At 37.3% G+C, this 18755-nt stretch overlaps 1 protein-coding gene across 1 annotated transcript in view; it reads left to right on the top strand.

Annotated features, from left to right (window-relative positions):
• LOC150076002 (endothelin-converting enzyme 1-like) overlaps positions 1–18755 on the top strand; it is a 160797-nt gene that overhangs the window by 50399 nt on the left and 91643 nt on the right. The window contains exons 5-6 of the mRNA XM_090388028.1: positions 2067–2191; positions 15482–15585. Of these exons, the coding sequence (XP_090244154.1) occupies positions 2067–2191; positions 15482–15585 (229 nt within the window). The remainder of the gene's footprint in view (positions 1–2066; positions 2192–15481; positions 15586–18755) is intronic.

Consider the following 18755-nt stretch of genomic DNA (forward strand, 5'->3'; position numbering starts at 1 on the left):
TTAAATATACCGTGTTTGCCAGATCACCAAGATTTTAGAAGCAGAATTTTGGAAAAAAAAAATTTTATTGCAATATACAGTAGATGCCACTTATTGTGATCACTTGGGGACACAGCTTAATTGATAACAATAACCAATGGAACAAGAATGCAGCTGTTCAATGTTGTTTGTTGGTGCAGAACAGAAATGTGTACATAAAAAGGTGGAAGTGGACAAAAGAAAACATGAAAATCAAGCAATATGAAATACTTTAGTTTGAGTGTCTGCTTTTCCTTCAAGAAAGTCATCATTAAAAATGAAACTATCGTAATGTTCCCAGAAATCAATACAAACCAATACGATACAATATTAATATTTTCTTTATTTGTTTTTAACAAATAAAGAAAATATTAAAATCAAGAATTAGAAAAGGGTTCATGCTCTCCTATGAAATAGTTGAATTGGTAGGAATACAGATCATGGAGTAATGACATTGACAAACTGGATGCATAATGCATTGGAGTTCAAGAACAAATCAGGATGTTATGTAATCACTTCCATTGCACATGCACTGCAATAAGTCAAAAAGTGATGACATAAACTGAAATGTTGATTACAGTAAACTTTTTTTTTTTCCTATGTATTAGTATATGTCTGATCAGGATTTCATAAAAGTGATAACATTATATGAATGACAACATTATCTGTGATCACAATAAATAGTGTTCACTGCAATTGAAATACAAATTCACAAATATAATTTTCTTATTTGGAGGAGGACCAAATGTCTTGGGTGACCAACTTTTGCCTGCAATGTACAGCATATGTTGAAAGTTCAACCCGTGTGCCACCTAGGGGTATCCATAAGCTACTGGAATAAATAGATCCCTTCCACACTACTGATATAATAGGGCTAAGAGAAATGAGGTGACACCCAGAAATTGGCAATAACGAGTTCCACTACAGCATGTATAATGTATTTAGGGAAGTTAGAAGGGGTGGAGGGGGTCATGCTTTTTTTTTTTTTTTCAAAAGCAGCCTGAGTGCAAAATGAGCTTTTGCCGAATCTGAGGTATGTGATGAGGTTGGAAGCAAAGGAACAAATGAGAGTGGGAGTAATCTACAGACCAGAAGATTGTGAAGAATATGACTAGTCTTTACATGCAGATGGATTGGGCAAGCAAGCATGAATATCTTGTGGGTGACTTTGATCTGTTGTATAAATGCTAATGTTAGTTTGAAAATTAACTTTTTCTTTCTTTTTTTTTTTTTTTTTTTTTAAATTAAGTTTATCAGTTTTGTCATTGAAAGAGGACAATTTAATTCAGGGGTCAGCAACCTTTGGACTTGTGAATGCCATTTTTCTCTTCATTACAACAATAAAAATATGTGCATGCCACTTGGATTGGTATATGAACATAGAAATAAGCAACTTGATTATGTATCATACCATTGGCATGCCACAAAAATCTTGCCATGTGCCTACTGGCACACATGCTTAGTGTTGTTGCTGATGCCTGATTTAATGTTTTACATTAATATTACATATAATGTATTACAGTTGGTGCATCACATCACATCACATCTGATAATTTTTATTTTATTTATTTTGTATGATGTGATCAATACACGAAGGAACCAGTTTTTTCTTGCTTCCTTCGTGTATCGTGGCCGGGATATCCAACCAACCGGTTGGTTCGGCACCATCGTGATATCCAGCCCAAGGCGGGAATCGAACCCGCGACCTTTGGGTTGCCAGGCAGGCACTTTACCTACCCGGCTAGCCCAGTCGGCATACATCTGATAATGATTGTACATTGTGAATTATAATTTCAGTTCTGTTTATTGGAAGTAATAGAATTATCACTTTAAGTAAATTAACTTTTACAGAAATTGCACCTAATAGAAAAAGCTAATGTTTATGTGTATTGAGTGGAAAGAAACTTTTGATTAAACATATAGACTATTTAAAATAATAATAGTGGGAAAAAGTATACTTCAGAGTTTGGTAATCTGAAATTGTACTAATTATTAAAATTAAAAAAGTGTCTGATAAAAAAATAAAATTAGTAACCATAATTTTTTAGATACATTGGTTAGAAATACTGCAGCGATGTTTTCCAGGCCTTGTTAGCGAAAACACCGAAGTAGCTCTTTTGTCAGAACAGTATCTCCCAAAAATATCTCAACTTATTTCGACAACTGATAAGATGTAAGTTTTGTTACAGTAATTAATTAATTTCCATGTGCCTAAGTGTAATTACATTTTGTACCTTTTTAGGCTGATATTTTGTTTTACTTAGACTCTTCTTTATTAATGATATGTGAACTGATTATGACATTTATATTCTAAGATTATAAACATAATGCACTAAATTTTTACAAACCATTGAATTCAAAATTTTATTTTTAATATGCATATCTTTAATTAAAATACAAATATCTCTGCTGTTTTTATAATTTCAGAACTAGGGACAACAAATTCAAATTACAAGGGTAGAGGTTTAGAATAGATTGCAGGAAGTTTTCTTTTAGCCAGTGAGTTGTTGATTACTGGAATAAGTTGCTTCCATGGGTGGTTGAGGTTGACAGCTTGGGGAGATTTAAAGATCAGTTGGATAGTTACCTATCTGAGGAGGGCATCAAATCGATGGTTTGTTGTATTTTATTTATTTATTATTTTTATTTCATTTTATTTTGGCTGGTGCAGCCAAAGCTTTTTGGCTTCCTTGTGCCAATGGCTAATACTAGTGTCAGTTATATAAAAAACTCTCCAGTGCTGAATAGGATAAAGAATGAAGACAGTTCCCTAAGAGCTGTTTTGAAGGACTACAAGGATTTTCAAATCACATCAAAATATGTAGCACTTACAAGCATTGTGCAAAACAATAGACTGCTGCTACTGCTGTAAAATAGACTGTTGTACAAATTGGAGCAATGTGGAATTAAAGGCATGTTACTGTTACGGATAAAGGGGTGGTTGAGTGGGAGAAGACACAAGAGTTCCTATCAGCGGACACTGTTCTTTGTGAACTGAAGTTATTAATGGAGTCCCCAGGGTTCAGTGCTGGGTCTGTTGTTGTTTTCTGTATTTATTAATGATATTGATGAAGGTATATCAGGTTGGCCAGGTGTTAATAACATTAATCAAGGTAAGCTACTGCAACAAAATCCAGAAAAATTAGGCAGATGGACTGAGAAATGCCAACTGAAGTTTAACATTGACAAATGCAAGGTACTGCATATGGGTGGCAGTAATCTCAGATTAGCTGTGTGTACTACACTCAGGATAGTGAAAAAGACCTTGTGATGTCAGATGAGGGCAACTCATGGGGTTTTGTCAATGATATACAGCAATTTTGCTAGCAGGAATAAGGTCATTATTCCATTGCATAAGGCAATAGTCAGGTCACATGTTGAGTACTGCATACAGGTCTGAAGGCTTCATTTTAAGGATGTAGAGCTTCTGCAGAGGGTACACTGAAGGGAACAAAACAGTAGTCATACCAAGAAAGGCTTTGGTTTTGCAAATTGCAGCATCTAGAGACTAGGCACCTGCAAGATGATTCAATTGAAGTGTTTAAGGCTTTGAATGGATTAAGCAAGCTCAGTGCTGAGGGGATTCTTCTTCTTGCTCAGACTACATACATGAGGGGGCATAAATTCAAATTGAGGAAGGCTGGTTGCATAATAGATGTGCGGAAATTTGCCTTTAGCCAGTGGGTGGTTGATTGCCGGAACAAACTTTTATTTGATGTTGTTGATGTGATAGCTTGAATAACTTCAAGGAAAAACCAAACAAACTGTTGGAAGGAATGGATAGGTGAAATGGTGAAATCGACTGTTGATGATCCTGTTCAGATAGTAAACAAACTGAATGAGCATTTTGCATCTACATTCACACATGAGGAGTTATTAAGGCTTGAAAATGGCAGAAGGTTATCAAATTGTAGCAGGGTGCTTAATGATTTTGTAATAACTGAGAGCAAAGTGAAGGAGAAATTGTTGAAGTTAAACATAAGAAAGGCACCTGGGGTAGATGGGATCTATCCAGTTATATTAAAGGAGGTGGCAAAGCAACTAAGCAGACCCTTAGCCATAATTATGAGAGCATCCTTGGACTCAGGGGAGGTCCCCACGGACTGGAGATGTGCAAATGTATCCCCAATTCACAAAGGGGGATCGAAGGGCGACACGAGTAATTACAGACCAGTTAGTTTAACTTCTGTCCCGGGTAAAATAATGGAGTCAATGGCTAAGGATGCATTGCAGGATCATCTAGACAAGACTGCAGCAATAATTCAGACACAGCATGGGTTTGTTAAGGGAAAGTCTTGTCTGACAAATTTGATAGGATATTATGATGTGGTTACAAAGGAACTGGATGCAAAAAATAATTTTGATATCATATATTTGGATTTCAGGAAAGCTTTTGACACTGTTGCGCATGGAAGACTATTGTACAAATTGGAGCAGAATGGTATTAAGGGTAAGTTGCTACAATGGATAAAAGGATGGTTGAGTGGGAGAAGACAGAGGGTGGTAATTAATGGGTGCTGCTCTTCGTGGACTAATGTTATTAGTGGAGTCCCACAGAGTTCGGTGTTGGGTCCTCTGTTTTGTATATTTATCAATGATATTGATGAAGGTATATCAGGCTTAGTGTCGAAGTTTGCAGATAATACAAAGGTTGGCAGGGTTGTTAATGACAGTAATGGCAGTGTGCTACTGCAACGGGATCTAGAAAATTTGGGCAGATGGGCTAAGAAGGTGGCAACTGAAGTTTAACCTTGACAAATGCAAAGTACTGCATATGGGTAGAAGTAACCCCAGAGAAACGTACCAACTGTGTGGTACTACACTTAAGTTGATATAAAATGAAAAAGACCTGGGAGTAATTGTGCAGTCAGATATGAAGTTTTCTGAGCAATGCAGACAGGCTGCCAGGGCAGGTCATGGGGTTTTGTCAATGATATATAGGAATTTTGCTAGCAGGGAAAAGGAGATGATTGTCCCTCTGTATAAGGCAATGGTTAGGCCACGCCTTGAGTACTGTGTACAGGTCTGGAGCCCTCATTTTAGGAAGGATGTAGATTTGCTTGAGCGTGTACAGAGAAGGGCAACAAGATTGGTGAGGAGAATGAAGGGATCCTCTTACCAAGAGAGACTTAAGTTCTGCAAATTGCAGTGGCTGGAGACTAGGCACCTGCGCGGTGATCTGATTGAGGTGTATGAGGCCTTGAATGGATTGAGCACGCTGAATTCTTATAGGATCTTTCCACTTGTTCAGATTACGAAACTAAGGGGGCTTAAATTCAAATTAAGAAAAGACAGATGTAGAATAGATGTGTGGAAATTTGCCTTTAACCAGCGGGTGGTTAATTGCTGGAACAAACTTCCATCTGTCGTTGTGGAAGTTGATAGGTTAAATAAATTTAAGGAGGAACTGGACAGGCATTTGGAGAGAATGGTGTGATTTTTTTTTTGGCTGATGCTGCATAAGCTCATACACTTGCTTTCTTGCATCACATTACACTACTACTACTACTACTACATTCTGGGGGCAATGAACTGAACACTGCTGCATTTGGTAGGGAGAGGAGGAGCAGATTTCAACAATGGCATTCACACTTGATTAAAAAAACAGGAAGCAATTATTCACATGGTACCAGGAATCTTATGAATGAACTTTTGGCAAATTGCAAAAAGTTTGCTGGTCCAATGAATAACTTGCACAATCAAGAAGTTGGTATGGTATGTTGTAGTATATCTATGATGGAAACAGTATTAGAGATGAACTCTTTGTGTATGCAAAAAAACAAAGAGTTCATCTCTAATGCACACAACGTAGATTGTCAGTAGCAGTAGTGATATGGTGTGGGATATTTCGTTGGGTAAACTCTGATCCTTTAATGTATATACAGCTATAAGCAAATTAATTCTCCCCCACCAGTGGTGATAATGTTTTCCATTAGAAAAAAATTCAAATACATTATGCACATGGTTTGAGAAACATCTGAAACACTTTACTCTCCTTCCTTCCTTAGTCTATTAGCTCCTTAGTTCTTTCCTTCCTTCCTTCCTTCCTTCCTCCATTTTAATGTTTATGGACGGATCAAGATTGGTTTTCTGAGGTACACATTTATTATCAACCACAGTAACACAGTTGTAGGACATTTTTCGGGCAGTGTAGTAGGCGATATGTCACTTCACATCTTGTCATCATATGGAATCTATGTCCTAGGTGATTGAAGTTGGTATCCAGATTCAGGGAAGCTTAATTCATTATTAGGAAGACTAGGTAGGTGTTCATAATTTAGTGTTGGTTGAGTATATGTCAGATTGGAAATAGTGTATTTTTTTTTTTTAGTGTACTTTTATTAGAAATAACAAATGTTTGATGACACTGCCATTCAAGACTAGTTTCTTTCCTCTGTTGGTTGGTTTCTCACTGTCTCATGTTTCCACTAAAATTTGGATACCTCGATGGAAAAACATGACATTTTGAGGCAAAAAAAAAAAAAAAAAAAAGACAAGCATCAATTTTGTTTGAGTTACTGTACCTTTTTCTGTTAAGAAGTGTGTTGAAGAGATTTCAATAAGATAATCAGATATGTGTGCTGATGAATAGAGCAATATGCTCCCATGGATCGATGCCTTATTGTGGTGGAAGTGTTTGCATGTGTCAATGATGCTGAAAATTATGCTATTGGGAGTGCATACTCCCAGCAGGGTCACTCATGATAGACAGATCATAGCTAAGACACCAGACTAAATTGATCCAAAATCTGTCAACTGCACTGAACTGGTGTGGTTGTTATAGTCCAGTCCCTCAACATGGCTTCACAACAAAATAAACAGCCTCGTTCCCTGCAGGGATAGGCCTACAGGGAACTAGGGCTTCCCACTGCCGTAGGTAGTAGTTACGGCAGTGGGAAGACCAGCTCAATGGCAGATTGATCGAGATTCATCAGGTGACCTTTGAACTTTTGACATTGGAATGCTTAACATTCAGTCCATGAGTACAGTCTCATGCCTAGAAGAACTATTACAAGTGCTGAAAAACATCAGTTGGGGCATCATTGGTTTATATGACATTCGAAGAAAAGGTGAAGATTTGGTCAAACTAGCAAGTGGACATTGGCTGCACTACAAAGGAACAAATAATGGACATTGTGGTGGAATTGGGTTCCTGATCAACAAAAGACTAACAACCATAAAAGTACAAAGTATTACCGAAAGAGTTTGCTGTGCTATTAAGCTAAATAGCTGCTATTCTCTTCAAATTATTCACACTTATGCGCCTACGAGTAGCCATAGTGATGATGAAGTTGAATTTTATGAAGATGTATTGCACTTTTACATGCAGGATGACTACCGCTATAAAATTGTAATGGCAGATTTCAATGTGAGAATTGGTAACATCCAAAATGGGGAAAGATCTGTTGGCTCATATGGAACTGGAAAAAGAGATTGTAGAGGCAGTCTAATAATTGAATTTGTGGAAGAACAAAATTTGTTCATCATGAACTCATTCTTCAAGAAAAAGGCCCAACGAAAATGGACATGGAAGAGCCCTCTAAAATACTAGTGAAATTGACTTCCTACTGACAAACAATAAAACAATATTCACTGACTGTTTTTGTTATTTGGGCCATATTGCATTAGCAACTAAGGCCATATTGCTCCGGGGATATGCGGTGGTCATTCCCTGGCCTTTCCGCATCCTCCGTATTTGGTGGGCATGGGCTCGAACCCTGGTCTAATCAAGAAGCGTGTGCTACGCACTGCTGCTCCTGCCCACCTGGCTACGGAGGTGCCTTCACTGACTGCTTAGTCTTGTTGCTCAGTAACTGATAGTCATTTTAATGTTGGAAATGACTATCAGTTACTGAGAGCGAGAGCAAAAATCAAAATTGATTGCAAGAAAGAATGAAAGAAATTTGTCAAGTCAACTAAAGTGAAGAAGAATGACACTGACCAACTATTGAAAAATTATCAGAAATTTGAACTGTTCAATCATTTTCGTGTACTGCAAGACTTTCCTGACACAGATATTTGAGCCAGTAATTACAAGGTCATTGAGACTATTGTAATGATGCTATGCCCTTGAGCTACTGTAAAACAAGAAAAACCAACCAGAATATCAAAAGAAACAAAGCCACAAAGAGAAATGAAGCAAAGTGGTAACATAAGAAACAAGGTAGAATATGTAAAAATGTGCAAGACCATAAGAAAGCACATAAAAGAAGAAATCCACAAGTTCAACACTGATCTCATTAGAAGAACACTGGAAGAAAATCAAGGGCTAAAGAAAGCAAAACGAAAAATGGTTACACACAAGAGCCAGATGTTTGCTTTGAAGCTGGAAGATGGCACAACAACAAAAACCCAATAAAAATTACTAAAACAAGTGAAAAAATTTTATTCAAATTTTTATAAGGATAAAGGAAAACAACTGCATCCAACACCAGATGCAGAAGCTGTACCAGAAATTTTAGTAGTAGAAGTAGATGATGATATAAAATCAATGAAAAATGGCAAAGCAGCAGGACCCGATAAAAATCACTGTTGAAATATTAAAAGCTGGAGGCCAGCTGGTATGTAAAGCTCTAGTCAAACTATTTTCAAAATGCCTTCTACTTAACAAAGTACCTGTAGCATGGAAAATGCAGAAGCCATCCTACTGCACAAAAAAGGTGACAAAGGCAGATTTAAAAAACTACCAACCAATAAGCCTATTGCCAGTTGTCTACAAGATTTTCACAAAAATACTTTCAAAAAGAATAGGCACAATACTTGATGTGGCATAACCCAAAGAACAAGCAGGTTTCAGAAGTGGCTTCAGTACAATGGATCATATTCAAACTGTGCAGCACAATGAACACAACCTTCCGTTATATATACATTTGGCTTAGTCACAGAACAAGCAATAATCAACCAAGGTGTAGACAGAGCTATTGTCAATAATTTCAAATCAATATATGAAAAGGCAACTCCATCAGTATGGGCCAGCAAAGATAAAGTTCAGATCAAAATAGAAAAACGCGTTCGACAAGGAGACACAATCTCCCCAAAACTATTTTCTGTCTGTTTAGAAAAATTTTTTGAAAGCTAAATGGGGATAATAAAGGACTTGGGATAAATGGAGACTACTTGAATCATTTATGATTTGCAGATGATATCATTCTCATGCTAGTGATCTGGAAGAATTGCAGCAAAACATTGAAAAACTGCAGCATGAAAGCAAGAAGTTCAGTTTGAAGATGAATATCAAGAAAACACAACTTTGGTCTGGTAAATTTGTTAAACAGGTTATGTTTAACAAATTTAGCATTAGCATTAGCATTAGTAGAGGCATATGATGCAAGAAAGCAAGCTTATTCAGCATCAGCCAAAAAAAAAAAAAAGAAAAAAACACAACCACTACTCCCATTTCACCCCTCCGTTCGTTCGAAATACCTGTCCAGCTGAGCCTTAAATTTGTTTAGGCTATCAACTTCAACAACAAGTGATGGAAGTCTATTCCACAAACCAACTGCCCGCTGGCTAAAGGCAAATTTCCGCACATCTATCCGACATCCATCCTTCCTCAATTTGAATTTATGCCCTCTCAGGCAATTATTCTGAGCAAGAGGAAGAATCCCATCGGCATTGAGCATGCTCAAGCCATTCAAAGCCTTATACACCTCTATCAGATCACCTCGCCGATGCCTAGTCTCCAGACTCTGTAATTTGCAAAACTTAAGCCTTTCTTCGTAAGAGCAACCCTTTGTTCCATTCACTAATCTTGTTGCCCTTCTCTGTACTCGTTCCAGCAGCTCTACATCCTTCTTGAAATGAGGCCTCCAGACCTGTATACAGTACTCAAGGTGTGGCCTGACCAATGCCTTATACAAGGGAATAATCACATCCCTATCCCTGCTAGAAAAATTCCTGTATATTATTGACAAGACACCATGAGCTACTCTTGCAGCTCGTCTGCACTGCTCAGAGAACTTCATATCTGCCTGCACAATTACCCCCAGGTCCTTTTCATTCTCTACCACTGTCAGCGTAGTACCACAGAGTTGATACGTTGATCTGGGGTTACTGTTTCCCATATGTAGTACTTTACATTTGTCAATGTTAAACTTCATTTGCCACCTCTCAGCCCATCTGCTCAACCTTTCCAGATCCTGTTGCAGCAGCATAGCATCAGTAGTGTCCTTAACAACCCTGCCAACCTTTGTATCGTCTGCAAACTTGGATATTAAGCTTGATATACCATCATCAATATCATTTATAAATACAGAAAACAACAATGGACCCAACACTGAACCCTGAGGAACTCCACTAATAACTTTAGTCCCCGTTGAGCAGTGTCCATTGATTACCACTCTCTGTCTTCAGCCACTCAACCATCCCTTTATCCATAGCAGCAATTTGCCTCCAATGCAACGCTGCTCCAATTTGTGCAGCAGTCTTCCATGCGCAACAGTATCAAAAGCCTTTCTAAGATCCAAATATATAATATCAAAGTTACTCCCTGCATCCAGTTCTTTTGTGACTACATCATAGTATCCAATCAAATTGGTCAGACAAGATCTGCCCTTAACAAAACCATGCTGTGTCTGAGCTATAACTGAATTCTTGTCTAGATGATCCTGCAGTGCTTCTTTAACCAGTGCCTCCATTAATTTTCCTGGAACCGAAGTTAAACTAACAGGTCTATAATTACTTGTGTGTCAGCCTTTGATCCTCCTTTGTGAATTGGGGTTACATTTGCACTTCTCCAGTCTATGGGTACCTCCCCTGTGTCCAAAGAAGCTCTCGTAATTATGGCTAGGGGTTTGCTTACTTCCTTTGCTGCCTCCTTTAATATAACTGGATAGATCCCATCCACCCTGGGTGCCTTTTTTATGTTTATTCTCAACAATTTCTCCTCCACTTTCCTCTCAGTTATTAGAAAATCATCTAGCTCACTGCCAATGTTTACTTCACCTACGACATTCCCCTTCCTGAATAACTCCTCGTGTGTGAATGTAGATGCAAAATACTCGTTTAGATTGTTAGCCACCTGAGCAGGATCCTCAACTGTTGAACCATCAATATCCAGTGGACCAATCTGATTCATCCCTTTCCTTCTTGAGTTTAAATAGGTAAAGAACTCTTTTCTGTTTTTATTTGCATCCTTTGCCAAGGATTTCTCATAATCTGCCTTTGCCTGCCTAATCTCCTTTGTGACTTGGTTACAGACCAACTTATATATCTATCATAGGTTTCCATGTCACCCATTAATTTGTATGTATCCCATGCATTTTTCTTCTCTGCCATATGTCTCATTAGTTCATCTGACAACTATTTAGGCCTGAACCTTGAACAATATTTCTTGGTTGGTATGTAAAGCCTGGTAGCTTCCAAGATTAGTTCCTTGAATGCTTCCCATTTTGAATTTGCTGTTGGTAACATCATCAGTTGGTCCCACTGTATAGAATTTAAATACTGTCTCAGACCATCATAGTCGCCTTTACGAAAGCAAAAACCCTTCCCTTTACCTCTGATGGTAGTTACCTCCTTGAGTAAATCCCACTTCAGCACACTGTGATCACTGCCACCTAGTGGTTCCTTTATCTGCAGATTCTTAATGCATAAAAAATCACTACTGATAATCAGATCAAGAGTATTACTACCTCTAGTTGCCTCCCGAACATGCTGCTGTAGAAAACAATCATCCAATAAATCCACAAAAGCCTTGCTAGTGTGTGAGTGACCAACCCACAAATTCCAGTCAATATCTGGGAAATTAAAATCCCCCATTATAAGACTCTCTGATTTACTGGCCCATTCTATTTCCCTGTACAGTATCTTATTATACTCATCAGAGTCATTAGGCCTATAGCAGTCCTACTCTCAATTTTGATTTACCTATGCTTATGTCACACCAAACTGACTCGACACTGCCCTGTCCATCGATGTCGACTGGCTTCACTTCCTTGGATTTAATGTGTTTCTTAACTAATAGCATAACCCCTCCTCCCTTCCTATCCTGTCTATCCTTTCTGTAGACGTTGTACTCCTCAAATTCCAGTTCTGCATTCCTTATATCTGTGTGACACCACGTCTCTGATATCCCAACAATATCTGCCTTTGATGTTTTGAGCAGTACCTCAAATTCATCAAATTTATTTACTAAACTCCTAGCAGTGGTGTACACGCAAGTATACATGCACCTGTTTCTATTCTTAGCTGCCCTAACACAACCCATGTGTTTACTTGTACCGCAATGACTTCCAGCAGTCTCTGAAATATCCTGCATCTTGTTTTTCAGGCTTCTGCTCATTCCAATAGAAGCAGTGCAAGAATCTCTTTCACCTCTGCCAGTGGCTACTGTTAATCTATTAGTCTTTGTCTCCCCCCAAGCTAGCAGTTTTCCGACCCACCTAACACTGCCTCGATAGCATCAGCAAATATTCTTGCACCCTTTCTATTTAAGTGTATCCCATCCCTGTAGAAGCAATCTCTCCTGTTAACAAGTACAGTCCAGGCTGAAAAAAATTCTACCCCTTGAGTCTTGCACAATCTTTCCAGGGCCGAATTGATCGACAAGGCTCTTATCATATACTCCCTCCTATCGTGTCTGGGCAGAATTGCAGACACTTTCAAATTCAATCCTACTTCATGGCTTTTTTTCAACATTGACCTGTACTTGTTAAGTAATTCCGCTGGTCTCCTACTCTTAATATCATTAGTGCCAACATGTACAACTATATCACCTTTTGTGCCCTTAAAAGATGATATCCGCTCTACAATGTCATCAACCTTTGCCCCTGGCAGACATACCCTGGTCCTGTTCCACCTATCCTTTTTACAAAGCATGTTCCCCGTTTCCCTGACAATAGAGTCACCAACAACTACTAGTTGACGAGACTAATTTACCAGACCAAAGAAAATTAAAGCCAATGGACAAGAACTAGGAGTGGAAAGGTATGTTTACGATGGACAAGAAATTTCACCAGATGGAAACATCATGATGGAAATTGAATAGCACATAAGTGAGTAGCATTTGGAAAGCTTAATGTAGCCTTCAAGACAAAGTTGCCACTCTGTCTCAAACAGAAAGCTTTTGATCAATGTATCCTCCCTTTTCTTAACATATGGTTGTGAAACATGGACATTTAATGCCAAAGCTTTTCAAAGACTGAGGGTGACACAGAAGTAGGAGCACCAAATTTTGAAAATAACCAAAAGTGACTGAAAAATGTGCATAGATTTGCCAACAAACCAAGGTTTGTGATATCACTGAAATAACAAAGTGCTTAAAATGGAAATGGGCAGGTCACATATCAAGAAGAACTGACGATAGATGGACCAAAGGAATTTTGGAATAGTTACCACTTGACTCTAAACAAGAAAGAAAAAGACCAAAGATGAGGTGAATCGATGAAATTGTGAGATTTGTTGGTGTAAATGGCAGCAGAAGGCACATGACCACAGTTTCTGGAAACTTGTTGAGGAGGCCTTCATCCTGCAGTGGATTGACAGTGACGGAAGATGATGATGATGAATAGAGCAAAATGTCCCTTTCCCTTTGCAGGTCAGAATTTTTTTTCTGCTCTGTTCTTACAAGTGATTTGACAGTATCATCATGTGGACAGAATGGTGAAGTCTAAAGCTTTCCTAATATCCAAGTATATGATATCAACATTATTCTTTGCATCAAGTTCCTTTGTGACCACATCATAGTATCCAATCAAATTGGTCAGACAAAACGTCCCCTTAACAAACTCATGTTGTTTCTGAACTATAACTGCAGTCTTGTCTAGATGATCCTACATCGCTTCCTTAACCAATGACTCCATTATTTTCCCTGAAGCAGAAGTTAGACAAACAGGTCTGTAATTACCCGTGTCACCCTTTGATCCTCCTTTGTGAAATGGGGACACATTCGCACATCTCCAGTCCATAGGGACCTCCCCTGAGTCCAAGGAAGCTTTCGTGATTATGACTAAGGGTTTGCTTACTTTGCTGCTTCCTTTAATAGAACTGAACAGACAGTCCTAACCACACTTGCAACACTCTTGATCTTTTTCTTCCAAGCAAGCCTTCAAAGTACATGGCCAGTTAGTGGCATCTTTTAGCATCTCAGATCATAACCTGGAGATGGTCTTCTTTCTTCACCTCAATATTGTTTGGCACTGCCATGAATGAGCACTGTACCATCACATGTTTTGTAAATTCCATTGTGATTACAGTTTTTCAATTATGGTACCATCTACTGCAGAGTGCAGTTGTCCTTATGGGCTGCTGGTCATTGTACTGTCCACTGGTAGAGCTTTTTTTTTTTTTTTTTTTTTTTTGAAAGAAATGTATTATGGTTCTTTTCCTGAACTTTGTTTTATGTGCATGTCATAACTTGAATCCTGTATATAGACTTGCTGCATTACTGCCTTTTTTTTTTTTTTTTTTTTTAATTCTGCAAACAACCAGTGAATATGTGTATATGTGTCAATTACCCTTTTTATTTATTTTATAGAATTTTAGTATATATTTTGCCAGTGTCTTATATTACATTTTATATTAAATTAGAATTATATTTAAATTCAATTTATTTAATTAAAATTTTTAAATTAAATGGAACTTTAAATAAATTTAATTTAAATTTATTTAAAGTTCCATCCCACCCATATCCCACTCTATCACATTCATTTGCTGGACCATGTTTTTCAATAATATTGTCACCATTGATGCAATACTATTTCAAGAAATATTCCATCACAAATAGCAGTAAAGACTAAGATACTAAAGCTGTGAACACCTTCAGCTTTAGTGTCTCAGCACTGTACAATAATCTATGATCATCATGTTTCCCCTTTTTTTTTTTTTTTTTTTAAGCCATTCTTTTATCCACTCTGAATAATCAAGACTGAAAAATTTTGACTGCATCCAAGAAACTTCTGTTGGCGTCAAAATCACATGGAAGTTGGTTAACTAGTTTGTCTTGGCTTGGAAAATTTTTCAGTCACAAATGGATTCAGTTAATTAGGGGTGTACAAAGCTTTTTATTAACCATACAAAATAAAACAATTTATTTTTCATAGGACAAAAATGTACTGTGTAATATATATTAACTAAATTTTGTAATAATTGAATATGTTATGTATAAAAAGGCTATCCTTTAGCAGGAGTATGATATGTGCTTTGTATAAAAGAGAACTTTGTTTAAACGAAGTTACATTAATAAGGTTTTACTGTATTTATATTTCAGTTCTTACAGAAAAATCATGAGAGAGAGAGAGAGAGAGAGAGAGAGAGAGAGAGAGAGAGAGAGAGAGAGAGAGAGAGGTTCATTGTAAGATTATTTGTTATTGAAATCTTATTTGACATTGTTAGTAAGCTGCTTGTTTAACTTGTATGCACTATTATACTGAAATATTAATAAGCTATTTTAACTGTATAATCACTCAGTAGGCACCATTGTTCTGTTTCTGTCCTGTCTTTTAATCTTAACTTTCTGTTTTAGTGTGCAAAACAGCTATATGATTTGGAGGCTAGTATCAGCATATATTCCTCATTTGGCCAGAAATTATTCAGAGTTGTATAATCAGCTGGTACAAACCTTTGAAGGTAAGCAGTTTTAAGTTTTGTATTTTATTTTTTTTTTAATTAAGAATTCTGACATATTAAGAAGCTGTTACACAAAACCTCTTAATCATGCTTTTGATGAACAGTTGTACCCCCGTATCTGCTGATTCAGTTACCTGTGGTTAACCACGGAAAAAAATGAAAAACCTTGACACATACTACTCGTGTGTCCAACAGGATGCTTCCCTTTATTTTTTTATGATGTTGATTTTAAATCAAATAGCTTCCCTTTATTTTTTACAGTGTTGCGTATGGTTTGGTCACCAACATTATAATAGTTCTTTAGAGATTTAACGGATGCGCCATTTTCAAACTTTTGAATAATTTCGGAAGTTTTTGTTTAATTTGAATGCACAACTCTTGCATTTGCCCATCATTTTTGCAATTTCTAAACAAAATAAAAAAAAGTTACTATAAAAAAAAATTACAACATCCCTGACATAAATAACGAAACAAAATTTGTCCTTTTGCGGTGCAACGGAACACAACAATTGATTATCATCATCATCAGCCATTTTCAATCCACTGCAGGATGAAGGCCTCTCCAGCAACTTTCCAGTTCCTTCTGTTTTGAGCACCGGCCATCCATTTACTACCCAAAAACTCATGAATTTCATCTATCCATCTCCGCCTTTGTCTTCCAGGTTTTCTTCTAGCTCCTCTTGGATACCATTCTGTTATTTTCTTAGTCCATCTGTCATCATGTCTTTGAGCTATGTGTCCTGCCCAAGACCATTTTAGTTCTTTAGTTTTGATAAGAATGTCCTTTACTTGAGTTTGCTGCCTAATCCATGTGTTTCTCTTCTTATCTAACAGTCTGATTCCAAATATAATTCGTTCCATTCTTTGCTGTGTAGTTCTCAGCTTCTCTTCCATTCATTTGGTGAGTGCCCAAGTCATGGTGGGGAGTATACATTGGTTCATTATTTTACGTTTCAGACAAACTGGGATATTGTTCTTCAGTATGTGACTATATTTACTGAATGCTATCCATCCAAAATTTATTCTTCTCTTGACTTCCAGCCATTTATCATTATTACAGCTAATAACTTGTCCCAGATAAGTATATGACTCCACCTTTTCAATTACTGCTCCTTCAATCATTATTTCCCTTTCTGTGGCATACTTGTTCATCATTACTTTTGTTTTAGCCATATTCATCTTTAGTCCAAAATCCTTACTAACTGTGCATAACTGATTAAGATTTTCCTCTAATTCTTTGGTATCGTGGCTTATGACCACAATGTCATCTGAAAATCGTAAATGGTTTAGGTACTCTCCGTTCACATTGACTCCTTTCTGCGACCAGTCTAATCTTCTGAAAGCTTCCTCAAGGGCAGCAGTAAACAGCTTCGGAGATATTGTGTCTCCTTGTCGAACTCCTTTCTCGATTTTAAATTTCCTACTGTCTTTGTCTAGTCTAATAAAGGAGGTAGCACTCTCATATATTTTCTTCAAAATCATAATATATGGGGTATCTGTGCCTTGTCTTTCCAGTGCCTGAAACATTGCCTTATGCTGTATGGAGTCAAATGCCTTTTCATAATCCACAAATGCCAGGCATAATGGTGTTTTATATTCATTTGCTTTTTCCATTAGCTGTGATATTACGTGAAGGTGATCCATAGTTGAGAATCCTGTCCTAAAGCCAGCTTGCTCTTTCGGTTGATTGATTCTCATCAAGTATTCTTTCTAATCTGTTAGTAATGACCCTTGTGAACAACTTGTAGATGTGGGATAACAAGCTAATGGTCTATAATTTTCACTTTCTGATTTATCTCCTTTCTTATACAGCAAAACTATGATTGCATTATTCCACTGCTTAGGCGTCACACCTTTTCTAATGCACTTTGTGAAGAGCCTTGCCAGTTTTTGTGTTATGTTTCTTCCTCCCAATTTTAACAACTCTACAGTAACTTCATCTTTCCCCGGGGCTTTCTGATTCTTCATTTTCTTCAATGCATGTTCTACCTCATCAGGAAGAATATCGGGTATGTCATATGTGCTGCTACTTTGCAATCCATCATTCCCTCGCTCCTTGTATAATTCTCTATAGTAGTCTTCTGGTATTTGAATTATGCCCTCTCTGCTGTTTATAAGTACACCATCGCTATTGTTCAGTTTCAGTATCATTACTGCTCATGGCTGCTGATTTAAATCCTTTGTTTTCCCTTAATGCTTGTTCTACTTTTCTTGTGTTAAATCTTCTTATGTCCTCTCTGAGTCTCTTTCTAATTGCTCTGCATAACTCAGTATATTCAATTTTCTCCCTGTCAGTGTTTTTCTTGCTCTTCATTTGTCATCTTCGGTTCATCATGACAAGTGTTTCTTGACTAATTTTTTCTTCTTTGGATTTCTTTTTCCCTATAGGTTTCTTGGGCTTTATCACTTTCAGAAAGTTGTAATATTCCTCATCGATATCTTGGTCATGAGCAGTCTGCAGAAGCTCAAACTTGTTCTTAAGTTCCTTTTTCTCCTCCTCTGTTATCTCAAAGACCTTTGTATTATTTACTCGAGTCAGTTTTTTCCTTTCCTACATCTATATCAAGTGTACATCTTACCATTCTGTGATCACTTCCAACATTTACCTTATTCAGGACGGTAACATCATTCACAATATATCTTCTGTTAGTGAGGATGAAGTCAATTTCATTAGTTGTTAATCCATTTGGACTCTTCCATGTCCACTTTCTGTTCACCCTTTTCTTGAAAAAAGTGTTCATTACTGACAGTCCTTGAGATTCTGCAAATTCCACAAGTCTTTCATCTCTTTTATTTCTTTCACCAATTCCAAAATTTCCCATAGTTCCTCTTTCTGTGCTGTTTTGCGCTTTTCCACCCTTAGCATTGAAGTCCCCCATAATAATAGTGTAGTGGGTTTTCTGCTCATCTAGAAGACTCTCAATTCCGGTTTACATTTCTTCAACCTCTTCATCATCATGGCTCGATGTTGGTGCATAAATCATTATAATCTTTAGCTTGTACCTCTTAGAAATCTTGATTATTATTCTTGATACCCTTGGTGATGTACTTTTGAATTCCAAAATGTTGTTTTTAAAATCTTTATGGACCAGAAACCCAACTCCACCTTCACTCCTTTCACTGTTTCCATTGGTGTACAACAAATTTCCAATTGATATACTTATAAGTGA

This window comes from Mastigoproctus giganteus, chromosome 13 (assembly GCF_048544385.1).
Source record: "Mastigoproctus giganteus isolate SK-2022 chromosome 13, ASM4854438v1, whole genome shotgun sequence".
Classification (NCBI taxonomy): domain Eukaryota; kingdom Metazoa; phylum Arthropoda; class Arachnida; order Uropygi; family Thelyphonidae; genus Mastigoproctus; species Mastigoproctus giganteus.